Source organism: Emys orbicularis, chromosome 3 (assembly GCF_028017835.1).
Source record: "Emys orbicularis isolate rEmyOrb1 chromosome 3, rEmyOrb1.hap1, whole genome shotgun sequence".
Lineage (NCBI taxonomy): Eukaryota > Metazoa > Chordata > Testudines > Emydidae > Emys > Emys orbicularis.
Genome location: NC_088685.1, coordinates 164,544,155 through 164,570,822, shown reverse-complemented (window position 1 = coordinate 164,570,822; position 26,668 = coordinate 164,544,155). Strand labels below are relative to the sequence as shown.

Genomic DNA, 26,668 nt, shown 5'->3' with positions numbered 1-26,668 from the left:
CTAAGGGGAGTTTTGCCATTGACTTCAATAGAATCAGCAACAAGCATCTATTGTCCATCACCTATTCCCCCTGAACTATATCCTTTTGTCTGCTAGCAGCCTAGGAGCCAGGTTGAATGTTTACAGATAAACTAAGTATATGGAGGGAGGAAAAGACATTCCATAGCCACCTTTACCCTTCAGACAATTCCCGTGGCTTTCTTTGCAGCCCTCTTGCCCTAGACTGTTAAATAACTATAATGTAATGTAAGAATGCATACAAGGTACAGGTACAAATGTAAGGAGCATGTATTTTATTTACAAAACATCTCTAATGTAATTCACGTTAATATGTAGTAGCAAATGCAAATAGAATTTACAGAACAGTTATAATAAGCACCTTCAGGGCTCAATCCTACCAGCACTTACCTGAGTAACTTCTACCATGAGTAGCTGCATTTAGTTCAATGGGACTACTCACATACATTTATGTGCTTAAGCATTTGTGAGATTGGAGCCTAATCAGCCGGAGTTGGGTGAGGACAGAATGCATAATACTGCTTTTTTCCAATGATGGAGTTATGAAGCTCAGATCTAGATCTGAACTTCCGCAAGGATTGATGGGGAGAGTATTAAGATCCAGTGTTTGGTTCAGCCCCATTGCTACTGTTAACCTTTCAGAATTACATTTCATTACTATACCATATTCCCAATGTTAATGTGTTCTTGTTACAGTTATATAGGTACACCTATCTTGCATATAGATACAATGTACTTAACGATAATATGAAGAGTTACTATTATTTTTGCTTGACTTCTTGCCTCATTTTGAGCATCACTACCCACCAGAAATGTGTACAACAGATAGAACCTATTTCACCTTTACACTCAAAGAGGGAAAGTACCTGTTAAGTTATCCAGTCCCCCTGGCCAAGGGAGGCAGGATTACTTCTTACAGTGAACTGAAAAGGAGGGGAAAGGTTAAAGGAGACCTCTCTACTTCTGAAAGAGTTAATTCCCCACTTCCAGGCCTCTTATCCTGTTAACGCAGCCTTGCTCCAGACAGTGACTTTAGCCCAATACTACTTCTGAACAGAAAATATTTTGCTTTTGGAATGCATTAGACTACATGTACTTTCAACCAAATTTCCCTTCGGAATCGAGCAGGACTCTGTACTTCTGTATACAAGTTCTCCACCCCCAAGACTTCACTTTTTCCATAAGTGGAAAAGATTCAGCCCTTAAAGTGGAAAAGTAATGACTGCACTCCAACTCCCAGGCACTGAACAAAAGCAACGTCTTGCCACCTCTTTCAAAAGTGAAAAAAAGTTCTGCAAGGAGCTTCTCTGCCATGCAATATCCATGATATCTCTGCTCCCTTCTTATTAAAATCTGCATGTAGGAGCTATGTAGGGATCGTGCGTCATGCCAGGAGGCTCTCCAAGATGGGCTGGTAAGTGTTCGTAGGAAGGAGGGAGGGGAAATGGGGTGGGACGTGGCTGAGGTTAGATGGACGTGGTAGGAGTCTCGTGAAAGCAGCCAGTCTCTTGGATGGGGCACCAGGGGGTCCCTAAATTCCTCTGGGGTTAGGGTGCCAGGGGAGGGGTCCTTGTCCTCTGGGGCTGGGATGGCAGGGGAGGGGTTTCTCGCCTCTACTCTGGGACAGGCGGTGGATTTCTTCCTCTTCCCCCTCCCACCCGGGTCCCTCCTCCCTCCACATCCTCCTCCATCCCGGCTCTGCTGACGTGTCGGCCCCGCTCCCTCCTCCCCCCGCCGCCAGCCCTGCTAACATGGCTGCAGCGCGGCCGCGCTTCTCCCTCCTGCTCCTCGCCCTAGTCGCCCTGCTCCTGCCCGCGCAGCAGCCCCTCTGCTTGGCCGCCAAGCACCTGGACCGGCGCTTCGCCGAGCGCAAGCGCTGCGCCGACCCGGAGTGCAGTAGTAAGTGGGTGCGGGGCGCTGGGGTCCCCGCGGGGGGTCCGGTCCCGGTGAGACTGCTCGGCGGCGGCCAGGACCTGTTGGCATCTCCAGGGGCCTCTCCCAGTACGGGGCAGTGATTGGGGGCCCGCTGGGGTCACCCCTGCTGCGGGGAGGGGGAGATGCTGGGTTTACCACCCTGCGCCCCCACACCACTGCTCTACCCCAAGCGCCCTCTTGTGGGGAGGGAGATGCTGAGGTTACCTCTCTCCCGGCGCTGCCTCTCTCTTGTCGAGGGAGAGAGGGATGCCTGGTGCCCTTCCCTCTGCCCACGGCTTCCTAAAGATTGCTTGGAAACTTGTTGCTTAGTTTATTACAAATAGTTGTTTGCAAGTACGCCGCCTGCCTTCCCCGCCTGGTGTGTCGTGTAAAGGGAGAGGGACAAGGACCCTGGCTGGTTATTGGGGGATCTGGCTAGGGAGGGAGACATTCTCTTGTTTTCTGTCTAAGCTTTTGCCTCTTCTTATGGGAAGAAATGTGTTTAAAAACTACTCCGGTTTTTGGAGGCCCGGTGTCAAAGCGGAGCTCGGTGCTGGTAAAAAGCTCCTGCGTTCGGGTTATTACCCTTTCTAGTGGTTTGCTAACCTTGTTGGTCTGAGGGTGGCCAAGTCTCCCTCCCAGTTTCCTGGTGTATTACATTGTTTGTGTTTTAGATTTTTAGTAAACATCAAATGTTTGAATTCCCCTTCCATGTAAACAAAACCGTGTCTTCCAGGCAGAGAGGATCCATTCTTTTTCTTAATATTTTTTTAAACAAAGAGCAAAGAAAATGGATTTCACAGGAACAAGCAACACTTGAACTCATCCTCTTTATGTGTGTGTTTGTTATTTCTTTCCCTACATCAAGTAAACCCAGAGCAACCTGAATTCTTGGAAATATACAAATATTCAGGCATTTCCTGTCTCCCTAGGGGACTTACTGTATTTCTTTTGTCTGACAGAGAATGCTATGCTCCAGAGTTCAGTCTGAAAAGGTACCTGACACTTGGCATATTGACAGTCCAGCAGAAATAATTTTCCATCATCTTTGACACAGATTTGCAAGAATAAGCATTCCAAAATACTTAGAAAATGAATTGTTGTGGCATAAGCTGCAAGAATCTGATTTTTTTTTACTTTTATACAAAAAATAATCATACAATTTTAAATAATTGTACCACAAAAAGTCTTTGCCTTGCTGCACAGACTTCCTAAAGACTTACCTTGATGAACTTGCATTTCATAAATTGATGATCTTGACCAGTTTTTTTAGCTTCCCCAGCTCTCTTCCTCCTGCAAAAACCCTCTTCAAAAACAAAACAAACCTCCACCCTCTACAGGTATAATTTCTGAACTGAATAACATGAAAGCTGATTAGTCATGAAGCACGTGGCATCTTTGGATCCATCTAATTTAAAATTATTATTAATAATAATACTTCTTTTTTATTGTGCTTTTAACATTTTCAAAAGTTCTTTATAAAGGTTGTAACTTTTAACATCACATCATGAAACAATCTTAATATTACCATATAAGTTTTTGTCCCTTAAATCAGTCATATATTCTTATCCCTTGACCAGATGCCCATAAATATATTAGCCATATTCTGCATACAACAAGGCCTTCTTTCCTGCTAATTAATACAGCTACTGCTCAGGGAACTGTGCTTTATTTAAAATGCTATATTTTGTTTTTGTTTTCTTTGTACAGTGTTGATGTATCGAGGGAAAGCAAAGCAGGATTTTAAAGGTCCAGACTGTCGATTTATAAATTTGAAAGAAGGAGAAGCAGTGTATGTGTATTACAAATTAATAGGAAAATCAACTGAGCTTTGGGCTGGAAGTGTAAGTACTGCAAAACACATATTTTATTTCAGTTGTATTGGCCATTTTAGCACTGTACATTTCAATCATCTTTATTTCTTTTGCTCCTTTTCAAAAATCTGAAAACACTTCACTTTTTTACATAGAAGAGATAGTGTAACAGATGTAATTTTCACTTGAGACAAGATTTTAACACACACTTTTATTTTGAAGGGATGCTATTGGGTCATATTTGGATCATACATTAGGTTTTGTAAGAATTAACTTTTCATATATTAAATAAAGCAAGAGAACTATTTTTCCATTTTTTTAAAATTCCCCTGCAGTTTTTGCGGACTGAACATTGTGCTAGTACACGAGAACCTGAAAGTGACTAGAAACTAAGGTCCCAGTCCTGCAAAGCATCTGTTTAACTTTGCACGCTGTGTGTGGTCTCATTGGCTTCAGTGACACAACACACACTGCATAAACTTAAGCAAGTGACTAAATCTTTGCAGGACGGTGGCCTATGGCTTTTTATGTACTCCTCATCCTATCGTTCAATTGACTAGGTATTGTTATTGTCCAAATTAAGTAAAGAAAAAAAAAGGCATAAAGAGTGAAAAGTAAATTGGACTTTGAAAATTATTTCAGTTTTAATAAGGAAGTGTTTGTAAAACTTAGGGTCCTCCGGGGGACTACTCACGATAGTAATTTTTTCATAATCAGACTGTGACAGACCTTTAGACAAGGCTGTCGTCTTGTTTTATTCTGTTGAAAGATGATAGGTCACTTGAGTAGGAAAAGAAGACCCCTTCAGCAAACCCTCTCAGACCCTGATCCTGAAGTCATTACATGGCAAACTCCTGTTGACTTCAGTGGGAAATAGTTTTGCTTACATGAGATCTGCGGAATGGGGGCACTCACAGGGAGGAGGAAAGAAGATTATTAAAAAATACAAAAAGTCTAACCTTGCAAGGTGCTGATCAGCCTCAGATTTCACTAGTATCTCTGGCAGTTAATGATGCTCAGCATCTTGCGGGGTTATGCCCTTAAATTCTTTATTCCTGTCTTTCCCCTGCTCTTCTTCATGTCTTTACTGTTTTGCTCCCAAAGATGAATGCTGCTGTTGACAACTAAGTCCTTGTGCCTCAGTGAGCTGGACTGGACCTTAACAAAGCCATGCCTGCTCTTATTGTGTGACTACTGGCTTCATGCACTGGCAGGAGGTGTTGCTTAGGGTGGGGACAGGCAGCCTCATAGTAATAGTAGGATCCAATTAAAATAGCATAGAAGAAAGTGGAAAGCTGTGCCATGTGGTGAAAGAAGCAGAATTTATAATTATATCATGCTGGCAATTCCCTTCTGACACGTACTGTGCCATAAATAACCTGGATAATTAGATGGCACCAGTTTCCAGGGCTGCCAGCTCTCCACAAACACAAAAAGCTAACACATGGGCCCAATCCTGCAGCTCCTACTCACAAGCTAGCAAGGGTTGCAAGATCAGGCACACAGATTATTCAACAGACAAGAAATTGCAGAATCAACATTTTAACTATATTCATTAACAGAGCTAGCACCAGTATCTTAAAGGCACATTGTCAAGCTTAAGGTAATATATTTTAAAAAACCCAAATCAAAAGTCCTAATTTGTGTTTAAAAAATAACACCTTACATTATTAGATTTGAAAGAATTTTAAAAATCCAATTTATTTTTCACTATTTAGGCGACTTTCTGCATGTCTAGCCAACAATGAAAAAAGACTAATCAGTTTAATTTTTGTATTTTTAGTTTCTAGTCAGTTTCACTTTCAGCTTCTCCTGATAACACAATGCTGCAATAATTAGGTTGCAAGCTTTTCAGAGGGATACTTATTTATATATGTTTTTAAAATGTCAATTAATATATGTAAATAGAACCTTTTCTGTTCATATTAGGGCTTTGTAAATGTGCCTTCAAAAACAACTACTAAATTTTGGGACAAATTTGATTTCAGTGCCCTTTTATGTAGGGATAAGAGGGAGTTATAAAACCAAGAAGTAACTACAGGGATACTGTACTTATTTATCATACAAGGAGTTAAGCTGATTATATTGCAACCTGCATAAACAGTTTATCATCTGAAATGTATTACTACACATTTCCACCATAAACTTTAATTTTATTGGCTCTTAAATATGGGGAATTTGATTTGTTAGAAGAATTTATAGCTATTTCTAACCCACTTATAGTTATTCTGTCCTTGCTTTGGGCCACCAGATGAAACTGTATTTAAGGATCAGAATTACTAAAGAACTGGGCTCGTTCCAAAACAAAATTTATACATATAGTCCCCATCCTGCAAGTGACTGTGCCCAAGTGGAGTCATTTGTAAGATCAGGGCCATAATAAATATGGGTGACTTGAAGGACCATGATCAGATGAGCAAGGGTTAATGCAGGTTGGAAAATCTAAAGCAGTTTTTCACTGCTTTACATGCTCCTTTACTTGCCTATTAATTCATCCCTCTATTCAAGCTGTTGTTGATGATTGCAAAAATCCTTCAAGCTGTTGCAAGAATAGCATCTTAGTCTTGAGTTCATTCTTGGATGCCCTCTGTACGCGGATTTCTCATTGAAGTCAAGGGGAATTCTGCATGCGGAGGGTTTGCAGGATCTACTCTGTTGTTAGTACAATGGAAGATGCTCAGAGTGTTAAAGAATAATTCTGTTTTTAATTCCATTGAAACATCAGTTCAGAGAAAATATTGCTGCCAGGTTTTCCTCAAAGCACGAAGAGTTGATGGCCATGTCATACTTCATATGTCATACTTTTTTAACTCTATATATTACTGTCTCTGTAAGGTATCCTCTACCACTCCCCCTGCCCCATGAACAGTCCATATCACCAAAATAAAAAACACCCCACATTTATAATCATGCCCACATTTTTATCAGAATCTCTAATATCCCAAATCTCTGAGCAGCTTCAAATAGCTGCCACTTTTTAAAATAACAGTTTTTCAGTGTTAGACTTCTGATTTCTACCCCACAAAAATATATATTACCGTATATACTCGTTCATAAGCCGAATTTTTTTAGTAAAAAAGGGAAGCACCAGAGAAGGGGGTCGGCTTATGAACGGGTATAGAGAGGGAGAGGTGGGACACAGCCCCTCCCCCAACAGAGGGAGCAAGGAGAGGCAGCAAAGCCAGAAGGGAAGAGGCGGGGCCAGAGTCTCTCTGCTTTTGGCTATGCTGCTCTCCCCCCAGCCTCCGAAGCAGCTGCAGCTCCGGGGCTGGTAGGCTGTAGCCGTGCCGCTCGGCCCCACCCCCCAGAGCAGGCTGTTGCCATGCCGCCCGGCCTGCCGGAGCATGCTGCAGCTGTGCCGCCCAGCCCAGCCCGCTGGACCATGCTGCGGCCATGCCGCCTGGTCTGGCCTGCCGGAGCAGGCTGCGGCCACGCTGCCCCGCCTGCTGGAGCAGCTCCAGCCACGCCAGAGACTGCCTCCTCTGGCCCTCCCCAGATAAGATGGTAAGGGATGGGATGGGGAGAGTGTGGGGGTCCCGGGCTAGGGGTGGGGTCATGTGGGAGGTGGTCACAGGGGTTACTCCCCTGACTCCTAGCTTCTCCCCCCAAAAAAATTTCCCCACCAGTTGCTGTTCTGGCCCGTCAGGGTAAGGAGCTGGCTCACCGGAACACTTTGTTTACTTAGATTTACCTCCATGCCTGCGGACGCTTGAGGTAAACAAACCATCTCGGCCCACCAGCTGCTTATCCTGATGGCCCGGGAGCCAACGTTTGCTGACCCCTGAATTATAGGGTTGGCTTATGAAAGGGTTGTAAAAATTTTCCATTTTTACTTATCCATCTTGGGGGGTGGGGGGGGAAGGTCGGCTTATAAACGAACCGGCTTATGATCGAGTATATACGGTACTCTGAGGTGCAGGATGGAACATTATTCAGTCCTGCACCAGATAAATGTTTCCTTCTGTTTCCATGCCTCACACCAAAAAAAGGACTTGGCTTGTGGCCACCTTTCTCTGGACTCATGGTTGTGGATGGAGTTACTTTAAAAACAAAGTGTGTGAGAGAGAATTGATTTCTGGAAGATCCAGATGGAGTTCAGGAATTGCTCTTAACATTTGATTCTGATCTTTCTGAATGATATACAAAGGCTACACAAAAAGGTAGAGCAATCTAACCGTCTCTTTGCACCAACTCTCCTGCTGTATTGGATCCTTGTAAGTGAGAATATTCCTGATGATGTTTGTGCTTTTGTGGATTTTATTTTTAAATAATAGCTGAACCTTGTAACTCAGACATAGCAGGAGAATATTTCCTCTTTCTGGCTTCTGTCATTGTGGTATTCAGCAGGTGGTGTGAAGCGATTGCTTTCTGTGGTATAAAGATGTCAGTATCATTTTGTGAATCAGCTACTGGAGGTTGCTGTCATAGGGAGACACTACAAGCACAATTACCTCAGACATATACAGACTTCAGAGACTGCCAGTTCTTTAATTCTAGATGCAAGTGTGTTTAAACCCATGTCTCATTTGCAGATCAGTTCAGCTGCCAATTAATTGGGAGCATCTCCCAGATAGGCTGCAGGATACATTTTTTCTCCTCCATTCTCTGCCGTGACATTCTATTTTCCTTTCAAGCCTCAATCACTACTGAATAGAATAAAGAATATTTTTCTTTGCATGCATGGCAATATATAGGAGTAAGTTTTTCTGTCATAGGCCAAGTTAAATTGCAAACTGGGTCATGGCAAGGGACTTGTATGCTTGGAAGCTTGGATTATAATAAAGTAGTGTGAAATTGTGATGCCTAATTGTTGTCATTAAGATTAGTCTATAAGGAAGCTACTTTGAGGCTTCGGCTTTTGCACTTGAAAGAGTCTTTGAAAAATGGAATATTAACTGGTGAAGAAAAAGATAGTATTATTCTATGGGAATAAAGGGGAAGGGATTTAGAACTAGCTTTTCTAGGCTAATTGCTTGGCTTGCTCCTATCGCAAATATAATACACAGGATTTTTTTAAATATAGTAGCAGTTACTTCTCCCTGTAGCGTATACAAAAAAATGATATCAATTCTGTAAACATTACTGTTATGTAACTAGTTTCCACAGCTATTTAATTTAGGATTTGAATGGTAAATATTTAACAAAGGAAACTCCATATCCCTTCAGAATTTTATTCATTTATGTGTGTATTACTATATCTATGTATTACACACCTAGACCAAGTTCTAATTATTATTTGCACTGTGGCAAATCCAGAGAGCTTCACTGAACTGTTGGAAACTACTCTGGATTTATAAACCAGTGTAATTGATATCAGAATGTGTCCCATCTAATTATTTTGATAGAGTGAACTATGTTCTTTTTTTATTTTGATCCTTAATTGAACGATCTTCACTCAGACTCTCCAAGAATATTGGCAATTGCCTTCTTGCTCCTACAATAAAAACATCAAGATATCAAGGAAATGAGCAGTGTTTTATTCTTGAACATATTTTGGCTTTCTAGGGACTCTGTACTCTTAATAGGGTGTCTGCCAGTTTCTCATTGCTTTGGCTATCTAATCTTTGAAGCAATACTGTGCTATTCATATTGGCTTCCTGACAGCAGTTATCAGAGCTCCCAAGTGAGAGCATTATTCTGTGGATCTTTAACTAGTGAGTGATAAGAGAGCTTTTGTCTCCTACTGTTTGCATTTGATCACCACATCACCTTACTCTTTACTGACCACCTGCAGCTATTGCTCACCTGGAAACAGTAGCTACTGAAGAACAAGTGTGTTTGCAAAGAGGGTCACATTTTACACACTGATACTAAGGTAGATAATATTAGTGTGATAAAAGGCTACTGTTCAGCAATTTACAATAACTCAGGTGCAATTTTGTGTTTTCTAAAAGCTGGCTTTAAGAAATCTTTTCAAAATGTGAGGGGAGAAGTATAAAGTTATGGAGGAGGTTGGTTGTCTGCTTTAAAAATGTGACATTTTTGCAGGCCTTATCACAAAAAGATATTTTTGCTAATTGTGCACAAGAAAGGGGTCGGAGCATTTGTGAAGTCAGTGAGAGTGTGCTATGAGCCATGACTCCTGGGTTTCATTCCAAACTCTTCCTATAACTTGCTATGTGGCCCTATGCCTTAGTTGGCCCTGTCTTTGAAAGGGGAGTAGAAATACTTCCCTACTTCACAAAGGTGTGGTGAGGCTTAATTAATGTTTAGAACAGGGATCGGCAACCTTTGGCACACGGCTCGCCAGGGTAAGCTTCCCGCAGCCCCCATTGGCCTGGAGCAGCGAACCGTGGCCAGTGGGAGCCGCGATTGGCCGAACCTGCGGATACGGCAGGTGGCCTGGCCCACCAGGGGGCTTACCCTGGCGAGCCGCGTGCCAAAGGTTGCCGATCCCTGGTTTAGAATCTCAAATTAAACATTCAAGTGTAATGTATTACTGTTCCGTTTCTCCAATTTATTGTGGTAACAACCTGTATATCTAGAAATATTTAGATTTAATATCTAACTTGATGTATTCTTAACTACTAATTGTAATTTTTAAAGTCACTTTTTTTCTAATGTGGCTTTACAAGCTTCTTTACACTGAAACTTTTCTTTTTGTTTTGTTGGTTTTTTTCTGGCAGGTTGGCAGTGAATTTGGATATTTTCCAAAGGATTTACTTGAAATAAATTATATTTATAATACCAGTGATGAGCTAGAACTACCAACAGATGTAAGTTTTGATTGTGACTTTTTTGACTGGCTTTATTACACTTAGGGCTCATTCCTGAACTGTGAGTGAAATCAGTGAGAGAGAGAGAGGGAACTGGGACCTCAATAACCCTAGGAGGAAAAAACTGTAATTACTTTTCAGTCAGTGAACTAATATTGTGTGTATATATGTCTATATCCACCATAATTTGAACACTGGACTTGTCTTAAATGAACATTCTTTCTTCTGACAAAAAGTGACTAAATAACTATACATAGAATGGTCTCAAAATCCCCAAAGAAATGTTACTGGCTGGGTTGTATGGAGGCTGTTTCATACAAACTCTGAATGAATAGGTTTGTTTCCCAGAACTTCTGGAACGTAGAGAAAAACTTTGAAACTGTGTAAGCCTCTTTGTTTGCTTAACTCTATTAGCATATAGGTTATCAGTCTGATTCGGCAACTCTTATTCACATGGGTAACGCCACTGTAATTACTGGAAATACATATGTGAGTAAGGAATACTGGAAATACATATGTGAGTAAGGTTGCAGGATCAGACTGAATTTTGGCCCATGTGTATCGTGTAAGTACAAACCTTTAGTTTGTATCACTATTTATTTATGGTGGCACCCGCTATATGCTAACCACTTGATAAAGAAGAACTTGTCCTTGCCATTTTACTGACAATAGCTCCAATTTCAAAGATGCACATGATAGATTATTTAAAATATATCCAACTCTGCCATTGACTCCCTATCTGTTCATGACTTCTTAGGATTTAGCCCACTGCTTGGAATCCTAAGGTCCTTACTTGGTTTTTCTACTCAGTCCTTACTCAAGAAAACTCCCATTGAGTCAATGGAAGTTTTGATTACAGACTTCAAGATTTAGTCCCCAGTTAATGGAAAAGTGTAGACATGTGTAATGGTAAAGAAAATTGTTTGAACCTTTTACATCAGTGTAATAGAAAAAACTCTCTGACAACTGACAATGCTTTTTCCCCCTTTGCTCCAGGAAACTGATTTTGTTTGTTTTGATGGAGGAAAAGATGATTTTGATAACTATAATGTGGATGAGCTTTTAAAATCTTCGGAAGAAACTGTGGTGAACAGGGGCAAAGCTGAATTGAATGCTCCAGGGACAGAAGTTGTTGAAGAAACCAAAGAGGAGGAGGAGACAGAAGGGTCCAATACTGTAAAGCCCCTTGATGTTTCTGAGACTGATGTTCTTGAGCCAGGTCCAGAAGAAAACAAGAAAGTCTTCACCAAAACAGAAGAAAAAGGCAGTTTTCTTTCTGAAAATACTGAGAATGTACAGGGACTCTTCAAATCTGAGAGGGATGACCTCAACATATATAGCCATGAAAAAAAGTCTCAGGGAGACCAAATTGCACATCCTCACTCAGAAGGAATGCTACAAGAAAAATTAAAAGTGCTAGAAAGTGAAAATGCCAAAAATTCTAATAATCCTCAGGGTACAGCCAAAGAATCAGATAAGGAGAGTGAAGAGATTGATGCCTATACACTTTTAAACAGAGAACTATCTATGGACTTGAAAACAAAATTTGGCTCAACTGCAGATGCCCTTGTGTCTGATGATGAGATGACTAGCCTTGTGACATCACTGGAGGATGATTTTAATGAAGATTTGAATACTGATTCTCATGACACAGAGTTGCTAGAAGATCTTAAGGAACAATCTGAAGAAATTCCTTTGCTGTCATTTACAAAAGAAGAAACTCCAGTGGACTCAGAAGCTGGTAAATATGCTGACCGTGAGTCAGAAAAGAATAAACCCTATGAAACCATTGAGGATGCTGCAGAGTTAATTACCCAAAGAAATAATGAGAAAAAAGACTATCCGGGTTTATTAACAACTGTAGAGGACACTATCTTTCCAACTCGCAGAGGGGGTGCAAGAACAAATGATGATACAGATGTGGGCAAGTCTGATTCAACGGAAGAAAAAGAGGAAGAGGATGAGGTGATCCCAGTTAGTAAGGAGGATAAAACAGCAGCAACAGTTCAGCTTGAAGATCTAACAGAAGAAGACCTTCTCAAAAAGGAAAAACATGTTGTAGATGGCCAAGATCCAAAGGAAAAAACAAACAAAACTAAACAGTATGAGGAAGAGTTCATGGATGATAAGACAGAATCATTTACTGAAGAACTGCACAGCACATCTGTGCATGATCCTAGCGCTATTCTTAGCCTGGAGTCTAAACTATCCATTGAAGAAAAGCAAGAAGCTTTAAAACCACCTGTAGACAACATCAAAGATGATCCAGAAGGAATTACTCTTCATAAAATATTGAAAGATAAAGAAAAGGCAGAGGAGGAGATTTTGGAGGACAGCTTGGAAAATGATACAAAACCCAAAACATTATGGAAGAAAATAAAGGGAAAAAAAGCATCTGGGGACCAGCAATCCATCAATTTTCTACCAGAACCACTGGAGGAGCGAAAAAGTGCATCCCAAAGTGACCTGGGGGATATTGACCTCTTAGAAGGCAAAAGAGAGCATGAAACATCTGCTACAGAGAAACAAGATATTCAACAAAATGGAGAGGATTTTGAACAAACAAGGGTGCCTGAGAATGAGAATCAAACAAATGTTGCTATTAAGGAAGAAACTGAAATACTAAGGGGAAAAAAGGAAGAAGACCTGAACAATCAGCATACAAGTAAAGCAGCTGTTGAGCAATCTAAGCAACAAGAAAACAAGACCAGGTATTCAGAGGAAGATGCAGAACAAGAGTTTTCCAGAAACACAGGCAAGAAGACATTAGAAAAAAGTATTGGTGAAATAGCAACTGAAGAAATATCCACAGACACTACACAGGATGTTGAGATAGAGAGGCTGACCCAACAAGACACTGCTCATAGTGGGGATGAAAATAAAGACAAAGCTCTTGGAACCGATATAGTTGGAGAAAAAACAGTAAAACCAGAATTTCAGTCTGAAGAGTTGGAAGCTGAAGAAGATGATGACCTCCTAAGTCAAGCAGAGGAAGAACTATTAGAAGATGACAATGCTGCGAGTGCAAAATTGTCAAAAGAGAGGCTTGCAAATAGACAGGGTAATAAATTAGATGGAGAAAGTACAAACCCAGAATTGGAAATACCAGATGGAGCTATTTCAGGAACTGCTAATCCTGTTTATGAAATCGATGAATCAGGAGAGGAAGCAAACACAACATTTAAGCATGCCAGAAAGAACAGCATGCAAGATTTGAGTGAGACCAAGAATGAAGAGGAGGATATACAATTCAGTGGAGCTAAACTGAATGAGATGGAAGAAGACGAGGAGTCTCCAGAAACAGAAGAAAGATTAGTAGCACCTGAAGTGGAAGAAGAGGATGAAAGGACTTTGCCAAATGACAAGTCCCTTGAAACAGTGGACAGCAAAAATGACTTTAATCAAACGGAAGATCCTCTCCTAGAGGATCTTGTGCAGAAAGACCTGAAAGATATTCAGAACGTAATAGAGCAGACAGGGCCTGCTGATACTTCTGTAACCACAAATGAAGCTGTGGAGCCAGGATACAGAGAGGCTGTGAAGCAGCTCACTATAATAAAAGAATTTCTTGATGAAAAGCGAGTGGCACGTTTACAAAAGTATCTTGGGCCCCAGCACATTGTCAGGGTAGAAGCCATGTTTCACAACATGAAGTTGAAGCTGGATCTTGCTCAAAAGGGTAATCGTGATTATGAGGATATTGAACAAGCTTTGGACCAGATCCTTACATTTTCAGAATCTAGGATAATGGAAATTGTGGAACATGTTTTAGATGCAAGGCAAGCAGAAAATAAAGAAGAGGTGGTGAAAGAAATAGATTTGTGGGATGAAGAAGCTGCACTGATGGATGATGTTCAGGAATTAATATATTCGTTAAGGCACAAATACTCATCTGTTAGTGAGAGTGAACCTCTTGTGTCCGTTCCAGAACATGAGAAGGATTATAGCATGCATGGTACAGGTAGGATCTTAAGTTTGACAATTGCTCAGAGGAAGTTGAGGGTTGTTTTTGCTTGCCTATGGAGGAAAAAAACCCCTAAAACAAACATATAACCCTACTCCGAGTAGAGTTTTTATAGCATAATTGGGTGGGGCGGGGCGGGGGGAGGAAAGAAACCCAGACTACATTTGGGACTTCACTATTGCTAATCAATTTTTATGTTGAAGGGCTCAGATATTGTGCTGATGGTTGGCCGTATAAACCCTGAGAGAGAGAGATGACGGCTATTGAGCCGCAACCATCTGCTTCATTCTGATGAACAGGCCTCCTGCATATGAGACTGAAGTGATTGGATGTGTCAGGAAAGACCCATCCACACAGGGCCTCGTTTTGAAAAAAAAATTACAGGCATGCAGTGAATTTTTAGAAATATGTAGTAGGTGCTGAACTTCCACAGCAGCTGCCTGTAACTAGTGTGCCTTTATCTGATATGTGCAATGATTTTATATTAAACTTAGGCACTGAAAAAATATCTAGATAAGAATCCCATCACCACAATATCATCAAAACACAGTGAATGAGTGGAGGAAATACTGAGCATGCCAACCTTGGCAAGGAAGATGAGCCATAGGCTTCATGAAGTCCACCAGAGACTTGCTGATGCCTGCCTGATTAGTCAGATAATAGTGATGGGGACAAAGATGAAGGGCAGTACAAAACCCTAGTATAAATAGGGCACTTTTAACAGAAGCAAATAGTTAGCCATTTATTTTCTGATACATTCTTGTTACTGAGATTCCGTAAAACTTCCATCTGGTCGGTGTTTTTACCTTGCATAATTTCCATGCAAATATTTAATTGGGTGTCACTGAAATTTGCCTAAAAATATGCTGGAACAAAAAAATAGCCATCTGGAAGAATATATTTACTGGAGGATATCGGTAAGGCTTTGTCAATCACAGTCTTTGAATAACTTTCACTCAATACAGCTGCCAGTGAGAAAGACAAGCCAATTATGCCACATCTATGCTTTTCTCTCTACTATAGATACTGTAAAAGAAACTGAATATGACAGCCATCTTGTGGGAAGCCCAAGTTCAGCTGAAGAAATTGGTCAGAAGTTCCCACAAGTTGAAGATGAGAGGCCAGTACAGCATACTGAAGAGGAGGAGGAGGCTCTTAAACTCAGGGAGCCTGAGCCAGATATGAATATTTTGGAAGAGGTGGGGCTCTTGGATAAAAAGGAAACCCAGGAAATCCTTGATACTGAGAAGGGATTGCCACTGGCGGATACGTCCCTTGGGCCAATTCAAAGTAACAGAGAAGATTTGGCTGCAGGTAATTTTCTTGATGTTTAAATTTTTTTTAAAGAGGAGTATGGTTGAATTGACATTAATATGCTATGCCTTGCAAATCCTGCCTAAATCTTTCAATGATTCTGATAATTGCACAATTCAGCTCCTGTTGAAGTCAATGGAAAGAGTCTTCTGCTGTGTTTGTGCACTACAAAAATAGCACAAACGCAGTTTCTAATATTAATACTCAGAATGGTGTGCCGAACCTGATGGACAATCTAACTTTCTATCTTAGGTACCTATATGGCTCCCATTACCATGTATTTGAGAGTACCTCCCAATCTTTAATGTATTTATCCTCACAACACCGGCGGGAGCTCGAGGGCCATATTAAAACGTCTGGAGGGCCGGATGTGACCCCTGGGCCATAGTTTGCCCACCCCTGCACTAGACCATCCTTTCTTCTCACTTTACTATTACACATGATTGAGAGAAAGTGATTCACATTAATCTCCAGTTACCCAGTATAAAACTTCTATGATATATCAACACACTATAGGAATTTCAAATAGTCACAAGCTAACAAAAAAGAGGCAATGGGAACGATATGACTCAGAGGGTTGGTAGCTGGTTGTTTTAAAAAAAATGTATACAGCGCTGTAAAAATCTACCCAGTCCTGCATACAATAAAATTTTCACATTAGGGAATGGAGCCTGTCCTTTTCTGAATTCAGCCCAGGCTCACAGGACCGTCCAATGACTGTTTGGCATATGTGAAATGTGGTGGCAACTATTCAATTCCCAGTGGACAAAATGTCCACATTCCCAAGCCTGTTGTTTGCAGTCTCAGTGGAGAGGCTAAGGCTTGAATAGGCCTGGAGCTGTCTTTTTACTCCTACAAGTGAGTCCAGGTTAGAACTGAGTCACAATGGCTGAGCACTGTAGAGTAAATTGCAATAGTACCATCTGTGCCTTTATCTTATTTGTGGCTAGACAGAGGGCCAGAAATTTCAGTCTGCTGGGCCAGAAATTTCAGAGAACTATCCACAATGACTCAAGAGATCTGTTTCTTGAGTGGTAATGGCTAATTTAGACCCCATCACTTTGTATGTATTGTTGGGATTATATGTTTTCCAGTGTGCATTACTTTGCACTTATCAGTATTGAATTTCATCTGCCATTTTTTTTGTTGCCCAGTCACCCCGTTCTGTGAAATCTCTTTGTAACTCTTTGCATTCCGCTTTGGTCTTAACTATGTTCAGTGATTTTTGTATCATCTGCAAATTTTGCTACCTCATGTTCACTCCCTTTTCCAGATCATTTCTGAATATGTTGAACAGCACAGTCCTAGTGCAGATTTCTGGGGAACCTCACTATTTACCTCTCTCCATTGTGAAATCTGAGCATTTATTCCTACCCTTTGTTTCCTATCTTTTAACCAGTTACTGATGATCCATGAGAGGACCTTTCCTCTTATCTCATGACTGCTTATTTTGCTTAGGGCCTAATGATATATATGATGTAATGACAGTAAGAGTAAAAAAATCATGTTAGGTATTTTAGTTAAAGATCAGCCAGAGGTATGTTGGAGAGAAAAATGTAAAAATATAAATGCTTATGCTTTAGGGCATAAACTAACCTCTTATTTAAAGGGGTTAGGAAAAAAATGTGCTAATGGCCTGCTGATTCCATAGTTGTCTGCTATATGGGTTTCTTGCACCTTCCTCTGAAGCCTCTGGTACTGGACTAGATGTACCAGATTGCTAGTCTGAAAATTCCCATATTTCTATGAGATGGGTCAGAATCGTTAAGTTTGGATCCAGAGTGAAAGGTCCTAAAACTAAAGCAGATTCAGGCCAGACTCATCTAAATTTAGTATATTAACATTGCCTTCTAAGAACACTAAATCCCTCGGAATCCTGCTTTTTCACCTACAGAAGTATCACCATTTTCTGAAAGAACTTAGCAGAGATTTCTCCTCAACTCTCTTCCATGTAAAATTAAGTTAAAAATCATTTATTTGCTTGTAAGCAAAGTAAGCTTAGAAATGAGTATATACAGTAGTAGGGCTGGCAGCAAGTCCTGCCTGAGATCACCAACCCTGAGCCTCTGTTTACACTACCCCCCCCATCCACCCTCCGGGGATCGATGCACTCGGCTCGATTTAGCAGGTCTAGTGAAGACCCGCCAAATCAACCGCAGATCGCTATCCAGTCTACCCAGTACTCTGCCATTCAACTTCTGCAGCGTTAATTTCTATCATCCGCTCTTTCCAATCTGACTTTGATATAAGACAACCACTCCAAAAAAATCAGCCCGAGTTTTTGGCTGACATAAAGCTGAATGTGAGTATATATGCATGATAGCCTAATTTTAAATCAGGAGTGGTCAAACATCACTTTCAAGTGCTATTAGTAGGAATTCCGGGTAATGGTGGAGAAAGAATTTGCACATGCATCTCTTGCCACAGCAACAATTCCATGGTGAAGCATTGTTAGATTAGAAGTCTATGAGCCAGGTACTTCTGAGGTACAATCCTTGGTCACAACCACATGAACACTAATTTTAGAAAACTTCCATATTGTAGACAGGGCCTAGGAATAAATACTAAGGTGTACTGTAGGCGGTACTGTAGGTTTACTTAAAATATTTCTGAAATTAACATTTTCCTCCTTTTAATTAAGGTATAGTTACTACTGCGGATGATACTGTGAAGATTGAAAGTCCTCACTTAGAAGCAGATCCTGCTGTACCGCATATAACTCTCAATGATGTGGCTGTTTTAGCTAAAGAAAACATGCGACCATTCACAGATATTGTAAGTACAGTATGGAATGTACTTTTTAAAATTTATTTAATTTTATGTTGATTTTTTTAAAAAATGAGCATTCATAGTTGGCCTACTGAGGCATCTCCAAAACAATTTTGTGAAACGTATGAAAAATGTATAAAATGAAAATTGGGTTGGTTGCAAAGAAAGCTGTTTAGGGAGCGGGGGACTATAGACTGGCTTCAGAAAAACAGATACCTGCGGCATTAAAATGACCCAATCCAAATTGAAAATTGTTTATAAAGATGATTGTATTGTAGGAATACATGAAATTAAATTCGGTGTGAGAGTTCTGAGGGCTCGTATAAACAGAGAAGTTGCACCACTTTAGCTTGAATGGGTTTAGTTATGCCAACTACTTTTGGGTATGGTCTCACATCGCTTGAAAACTGTCTCTATTTAGCTTGGATTTGTATATCTACTGGCACAAGCTAAACTTGGCATGTGCCCCCACGCAAGTTGTACCGGGTAATTAAAATGATATAAAATCATCCCCCTTAGTGCTCGGTGCCCGCTGGGGGTAGCCGGGGATAGCGGGACAGGTCAGCCCGGTCGAAGAGCTGGCTGGGGCTCTCTCGCACCTGCGTAGGCTAGGCAGCGGGAGCGGACTGTGATTGCAGACACGCCCGGCAGCTCAGGACACGGAGCCGTCTCTCCTCCGGCGCAGCATCTGACGGGCCCGGGCGACGGCTGGGGAATGGCGGCCCCAGGCCCGGCTGCGCGCGGAGCACAATGGATCGCGGCTCGCGCACGGCCCCGCTCCGCCCGGGGGGGGAAGGCGGCGTAGATTCGGGGCCGCTTCCGGGTTCCCGCGCCTCCCCTGCCGGCGCCGGGCGATGACGCGAGAGGCCGGCGCCGGGGTCACCGTGAGGTGACGTGTTATTGTAGGCGAGCGAAGGAGGCGAAGTTCGCTCAGCGCCGCCGACCCGCGGCCCCCCTCCCCATGGAGCCCGCGGCCCCCTCCAGCCCGCCCGGGGCAGCCGCCACCGGCCCCGCCGCGCTCCTGCTGGGGCCCATGTCCCGCGGATACGCCGCCCTCACGGGCCGGCTGCTGCAGGTGGGAGCGGGGTGCGGGCTTGCGGGCAGCCGGGGAGGGGGGCGCCGGGGTGGGAGCCCCCGGCCTCCTGGCACCTCCCCTTCCCCGGGCGGCTCGCGTGGATTCCCCTGAACGCGAGCCGGGGCCCGACCCCCCCCCCCCCCCCTTTGCACGGCGCCTCCCAGGGGGCGGGAGCCTGTCCCGCGCTGCGGGGGCCGCCGGGGTAGCGAGCGCTGTGAGCTTGGGCCGTAGTCACCGCTACACCCGCCGGCCTGTTCCCCTCCCCTTTCCCGTCATAACCCACTGACGCGGCGGGGCAGCGAGCCGGCACGGAAGCCTGGCCTGGGGTGGGGCACGGAGTGGGGCTGGCCCCTCCTCGCGTGGGGGCGGTGGGTCCGTTGTCGCTGGGGGGTGGGAAGGAGAAGATGGCTGGTTATTGAGAGCTAGGCCTTGGGTGCCTTGGGGGAGTAAGAGAATCTTCGTTTCCTCAATATTCAGTAACTTCCCAGCCAGGGAATAAATTCTCTTGCGATTACTTGTTCTTTCCATTTTACTGCGGTTTATGTTATCACCGTTGGCTACATATATCCCATTATAATGCTGTCATGGATTTCCGCTTTCTGTTAGGTCACTCCTGTTCTCCCAGAATTTCACAAATTACTTTTACCTAAAGCTTGTAGGTATGAGAAACAAAGTAGGAAAATCGGTAGAGGTTTTTGTCGCTGTAACATTAGATGGACTATTTTGGGATATATTGTCTTTCGTTTGGGCTTGTGGGTTGGTGGTATGATTTTTTTGCACATAAGTGCATTGTATATTCAAAAAGACTGTTGAAACAAGACAGATCTCTGGATGAGCTGGATCTTTGGCCTTTAACATTTAATTTTTCAAAGGTTATGGAAGATTGCATGTTTTAGTTGTGTGGCTAAAAAGAGGACTCAGTGGCTAAATGTGTTAAAATAAAATTGTCTTATCCAACCTAACTTATATCAGGGATGGGAAGAGACCATTTGGCAAGGATGAAGCTAGGGGAGTGAGAAAATGTTCAGACTATCAAGCTTATATTTTCTTATGGGTTCAGTATTGTGCTAATGACAGGAAATGTAAAAAGGAATGACTTCATGTGCTGAAGAGCTAATTGATTAGTTATCTATAACTATAAATGTGATCCACTTGGCCTTGTTTTTAAAAAGAAGTTGGTGGCTTCTAGGGAGTGTTTGTTGGTTAAATTGTATAGAAGCCCCTAACTTCCAGGTTCTTCAGATATTCAGAAATTTTTTTTCAAGTAGAAATGTGATCGGATTGCTTGCATCTGTGTTGCCAAACTCAACCATCAAGCTTCTTCATGGCTCCACAGATGCTTCTTTAGGCTAATTACATTTCCTTGGCATGTTCTAGCACTGAGCTCTTTGCAGGCCATTTGAGACAGTTATGACTACCCTAGAAGGTTTTGGATAGTCCTCTCTGGTTTTATGACTAGAAGATGGAGTTTTCCTTCTTTTGCTCTTCCTGTGTATTTTATTAAAAGGTCTTTTTAAAAAAAAAAATTGTTCATGGTTGTCAACCCTGTTGTTTTAGTTGGTTGCCACACTGCCTGAGGACATTCGGCCTGGGCCTGACTTCCATGGACTTCCATGGGAGCCCATCATTATCACTGCCTTGGTGGGAATTGCTACTCTAGGTATACTGTTCTGGAGAACCTGCCTTTCAGTGAGTACACTTTAAGTTTATGAGCATACTGATGTTTAGTATTTTGTGATGTTGGGCCCTTATGGCTGAATACTTGTAATGCTACGAGTATCAAAGCAATATTTTTCTTTCCTTTCCCATTTAGATCATTAACATTAATTTAGTGTTTAACAGTTTCTTTTAAAACTGAAACCAATATTCTTTAATTTGTGGAGTGAGTCTATCAAACTATCACAGTGAAAATTTCAGTAACAGTCAATGTATAGTTCCAAGATTGCAGGGAGTTGTTATGGAAACCTTAGAATGTTGAGGAAGAGTAAAATTGTCTATGGTAATTGTGCCTCCTAAGTGCCTGATCCAATCCCCAACCAACTACATAACAAGCATTTGACCACTCAGCTGACCATTTTCAGTTCCCTGGTAGGAGATCTAGTCTTCATTGCAGCTGCAGAGCCCCTCCATAACCCACTTCTTGCCCACTCCACACAGAATGTTTCACATTTCCCTTTTCCACAAACAAATGCCTGGGCAATGTATTTATCCCTGACCAGCCTTCAGATGTACTTTCTTTTCCAGTGTCATCCATTTGGGAATTAGTATTTAAAGTTAGATTGCTAAAGTGACAATTTATTTTGCAACCTTTAAATTAAATGAGAATAAACACTTAAAAATTCTATACATTTGGCTACGCCTCTTACTGTGTAAAGTAGAATAATATGGAAAACAAACATGTTTTGGGACAGCATTGATTTTTTTCATCACTCTAGCTTTGTTGCTTAATGCACTGATTCTGGATCTCACGCAAAGTCGTCTTAATTTATAAGGGCATAAGAAGGAGAGTTTTATGTCTGTTTTTTTTAGTAGTAGTTGCTTGGAAAATAGTAATTTCCATACAAATGTAGTTCATTTTAACTAGTTGATTGCAGCTAGGTTTGTGTGCCCCCCCCCCCCCCCCAACATCTGCAAATTCGGGATGATCATTTGATGTACAGTTGGCTAATTTTTTATTAATTTATTCTAATTTGGGTTATTTGTGCCCTCCTAATGGTTGAATAAACAGTCCTTTATCCAGGCTCTGAAATAGGGCATTAGCCTAGAAGCTTTTATTAGCTAAGCTTGTTTATTCAATGTTACTTGACACTTTAATTGACAGAGATAGATATGTAGATCTTTCAATATGCTAATTCAGGCCACATACACTTAAGGCTAACTATCTCCCTCTCACAGTTGTTTTCCCCCCTTTGGGGAGGGATTCATAGAAGCCTTTGAATAACTCTTTGTGACCAGTTCCTTTTATTCTTGTTTTCTCCTGTAGGTAAAGAGTAGAATGTATCAAGGTAAGATGCTTTATGCTTTTCAGTGTTCTTACTGTTGTTTAAACACTTTGAACACATGTTATGAGGGCTAAGTATTAGTCTTCTTTTCCTTTTCAAGAGAACACATAGCTAAGATCATTGTATATGCTAGGGGAAGCCAGCATGAGCCATGTGTGCTGTGCTGTGGCAGTGCTTAGCTTTTAATATTAAGGTGCCGCGTGGATTGGCTGCCTGGATTAAGATGAAACATTGGATACTAGGGCTTCTGATTGCTACAGCCCACACCTCCAAGTTAAGGATAAAGGCGGCAGCCACAAGCAACACTTCAAATACCACCCTCAGTAGGGCGGAGGTTGGCTGTCAAAACCCTATGTGTAGTGGGGAGGAGAGAGGCAGCAGTTGCACTGCAGTTTATGGGTTACTGGAGCAATAACTGGTGCCCCATGCCATGGAGGGGTAGGATGCATAACTTCCTTGCAGAAATTGTCACGGAGGAAGCTGGAGGTTTTGAAAACTGGAAACGGGAGAATTGGCGCTTATGACACCTAGGGAGATGTGGGAGGCAATTTGGGACTTGGATAAGCATACTAGCTGGATGTTTCTGTGACAAAGGTTAACATCAAAATAATATTGACACTGAAACCTCAAGATGATAATTTTAGCAAGCTATTTAGATGGAAGAGCAAGTTCACACCTCTCCAGGCTATTGCTTCATCAGAGAAATACTCCCTATGAGAACTAAACACAGCTCCATCAAGCTCATCAGCACGGCTCACCAGTTTAGGATCTGCTCATGTTCTCAGTGTTTCCTTCACAGCCATGAGAGGTAGAAACCTTGGCCTAGATTCTCTGCTGCACAGATTTTACTTTTGGTGCAGTAGAGAGAGCCAGCTATCAGGGAGCCAGTTGCAGCTCCCTGAGTCTCAGGGCAGATCTGTGCCCCCACCTCAACCCCCACATAAGCTAGAGCTGTCTGAGGTTGCAGTGGTTCCCAAGGAAACATGCGCTGTCTGGGCATAAGCAGAATGTGTCCCTCTCTGACCAGGCTTCCTGTGCTCTGTGAGGAAGGATGCACAGGAGCCAGGTACACCAGCTCTGCACCAACTGAAGTTTCCCCATGGCAGGGGAATTCTTAACTCTGTGTCCAGTTGCTTTCCAACCCTTTTATGTAAATGAAAGCTTAAGTTCTATAGCACAGTTGTGCAGGAAGGAGTGAGTGCTATGGAAAGGCGGCATGCACAAGACCCTGCTTTGTGATATAGTCCTCACTTGAAAACAGTCTACAAAGTGGTGCTAGCTGCTTTGAGTTTTCTCTCAGGACGTGGAGTACAATTATTAGATTTATTCTTTTTCCCTTAGTGACTGAAAAGCAACTTGCTGAAAAGATTAAAAATCTCCTACAAGAAAAAACAGAAATCTTAGAGAAGATGTCAGAATATGACCAAAAGGTATTGCACTATTTGCCTACTTCATGCCTCTTAATTTTCTGTTGTTGGTTTACTGTACAGTGAATAAACAGCTAATGTCTTAGCATTATTTCTGTAACCTACATGGCATATTGTCTTCTGTCATGTTTCTCTGTTTGGCATTTGGGACACAGTTTGCAAATAACATGCAGAAAACTTGTATTGTATTACTATTTGTTGTTTGTACCTCCTGTGTTATAATCTTATTCTTTCTGTGCACCTAGATTAAGGAAGCCAAGGAATCTGTGAAGGTGGCCCAGAAACAGAACACTAGTCTCTCAGATGAAGCTGCAGGACTTAAGGTAAAGAGCAGCTCATGCTTTCTATGATGTGCCTGAAAATATACAAATACCGTTCTTTAGTTGGTTGGGAATTGTTTCTATTACAGGACGTTATCAAGGGGCTTGAAGAAACAAACCATCTCCTAGATGACAGATTGAGAAATCTGCACACAATGCTAGAAACAGAGAGACAGCAGAATGTGAAGAAAGAGGACAAAGTAAGATATCAATAATGGCTGGTGGTGCCCTAAAGGGGTTTAGCTCGGGGTCACTGTGCCTGAATTGTCAAGGTGAGGAGGGCTGAGTGAACTAGTTCAGAAAAAGAACTGAGGTAAACCTTCTCCCAAAATTCAAAGTAGAGTTTTGTCTGACTTTTTATTCACATGATTCTGCACTTCCTTGTCTCAACCAAAAGTAGAAACACTGAAATCCAAAGAGAAAGATTGCTTTCTGGGATTTCCTGGCAATATTGGTTTCGGACTATGTTCCAATAGTTATCCTAACTATTGATCTGAAATTTCACCACCTCCCTAGGAACCTCAATTTTGTTCCGAGGATGAAGTTTTCTAAGGTCTCCCTTGCCCTTATCCAAGTCTTTTCATGTTGATCCTCCTAACACAAAGGATATGTCTCCATGCCTGGGGAGACAGACGTGCCCTAGCTCTGGTCTTGGGGTTGCCAGGGCTGGCATTACACGTGCTCGGGCCAAAGCCCGAGCCCCACCACCCAGGTCTTCAGGCTTGGCTTTGCCTCCCCACCCCCCGGGGTGATCGGGCTCAGGCTTCAGTCCCGTCCCCCCCCGTCATGTAGTAATTTTTGTTGTCAGAAGGGGGTTGCAGTGCAATGAAGTTTGAGAACCCCTGAACTAGCATATTCAAAGCAGCAGCCTGGATGTTGCAGCATGAGCTACCCACCTGAGTACGAACCGTGGGAGTAGGGTGGGCATGTACTCAGCAGCTAGCCTGTTTCTCAATATCCGCATCGCTATTTTTAGCGTGCTAGCTTGAGCAGAGCTAGTGTGTCTCGGTGCCTCCTGGGAGGCATGCCCCCAGCTGCAATGTAGACGTACCCAACGATGACTAAACTCAGATTTCATTGAGTTTCAGTGTTACTTTTTCATTTGGTCAAAAGTTGTTGCTAGGTGGCAGCAGCAAACTGCACCTTTTACTTCAGGCTGGAGAAACTGATCCTGAAACACTATTAGTCTAGAAAGCAAGGGGCATAGCTTGGAACCCAAACTGATACTTTTTTTTAATTCCCCTGCCCCTGGTGTGGCAACGTCTTGTGCTCCAATTAGTCTGAGGGCTGGCTCTGAAATTCTAGTTTGGTTGGAGTTTCAGGTATGTTCAAATACCTCGAAAATATATTCTTTAATGGTAACTGAAATTAAATTTCAATTGTGAAGCTAAAATGGAGTCGCCTTTAATTCTTTCTTATGCAGATATTTGAAATGCAGAAGTCTTTGGAGAAACTCCAAGAAGTTATCATGCTGCATTCTGCAGAGCTTTCGGAGGTAAAGCACTTTCTAGATCTTCCTTCAGAGTCATTCACAGAAGCTGGTTTTTGTACCAGCTATCTTCATGTATTAAGATTGTGACCTTAAGCACTCCTGTATTCACACCTTACCTAAATTCCCTCTAAGCTGCGCAGCTGCCTAATAAGCACCGCACAGATGCTTAGGGTTGTGGTGGGGAGAGATGCCCCTCCTCAAGCCCTGGACCTGCCGCGACCGGGGAAGAGGCGCCTTTCCCTCCCAGCCCAGGTGCTACTGCTGGGGGAGAGAGCTGTGGGGGAATCCTCTCTCCCCACCGTAGCCCCCAGGAGCCCCACTGCACCCTAAGCCCCTCATCCCCAGAGCCTGCACCCCCAGCCGGAGCCATCACCCCCCCACACCCCAAGCCTCTGCCTCAGCCCTGAGCCTCTCATCCCGGAGCCCTCACCCCCAGCTGGAGCCCTCACCCCCGCTGCACCCCAACTCTCTGCCCCAGCCCTGAGCCCCCTCTCACAATCTGAACCCCTCTGCCCCCACCCCGCCAAAATAACTTTGTTACGTGCACCAATATGGAGATGTCACACATCACCTCCACATTGGTGCACATATCAAAATTCATTCCCCACATGGGTGGGAAAGATTAGAGGGAACACTGCATCTTACACATTGTTTTAATAATCTTTGTACAGAATATGCTTTCTGAAATATCCTTTTCAAATCTAGTAACTCGCTGATGGTTAATGTTCTGGTGTGATGTATGTACACAGTGGTTATTAAGAGTTATGGATATATACTGGAATTATGATTAAAGTGTGTTTAAACCAGGCCAGTCAGGGAGAGATAGTAAACAAGTCAACCTCA

The 26,668-nt window shown here is 42.5% G+C and overlaps 1 protein-coding gene across 1 annotated transcript in view; it reads left to right on the top strand.

Moving 5' to 3' along the window:
• Positions 1-1,751: 1,751 nt before the first annotated feature.
• The window catches only part of MIA3 (MIA SH3 domain ER export factor 3), a 37,689-nt gene continuing 12,772 nt past the window's right edge, over positions 1,752-26,668 (top strand). The window contains exons 1-12 of the mRNA XM_065400939.1: positions 1,752-1,917; positions 3,643-3,776; positions 10,373-10,462; positions 11,459-14,423; positions 15,450-15,740; positions 18,382-18,515; positions 21,142-21,273; positions 22,568-22,589; positions 23,928-24,016; positions 24,259-24,336; positions 24,423-24,533; positions 25,757-25,828. Coding sequence (XP_065257011.1) covers positions 1,770-1,917; positions 3,643-3,776; positions 10,373-10,462; positions 11,459-14,423; positions 15,450-15,740; positions 18,382-18,515; positions 21,142-21,273; positions 22,568-22,589; positions 23,928-24,016; positions 24,259-24,336; positions 24,423-24,533; positions 25,757-25,828 — 4,266 coding nt within the window. The 5' untranslated portion in view covers positions 1,752-1,769. The remainder of the gene's footprint in view (positions 1,918-3,642; positions 3,777-10,372; positions 10,463-11,458; positions 14,424-15,449; positions 15,741-18,381; positions 18,516-21,141; positions 21,274-22,567; positions 22,590-23,927; positions 24,017-24,258; positions 24,337-24,422; positions 24,534-25,756; positions 25,829-26,668) is intronic.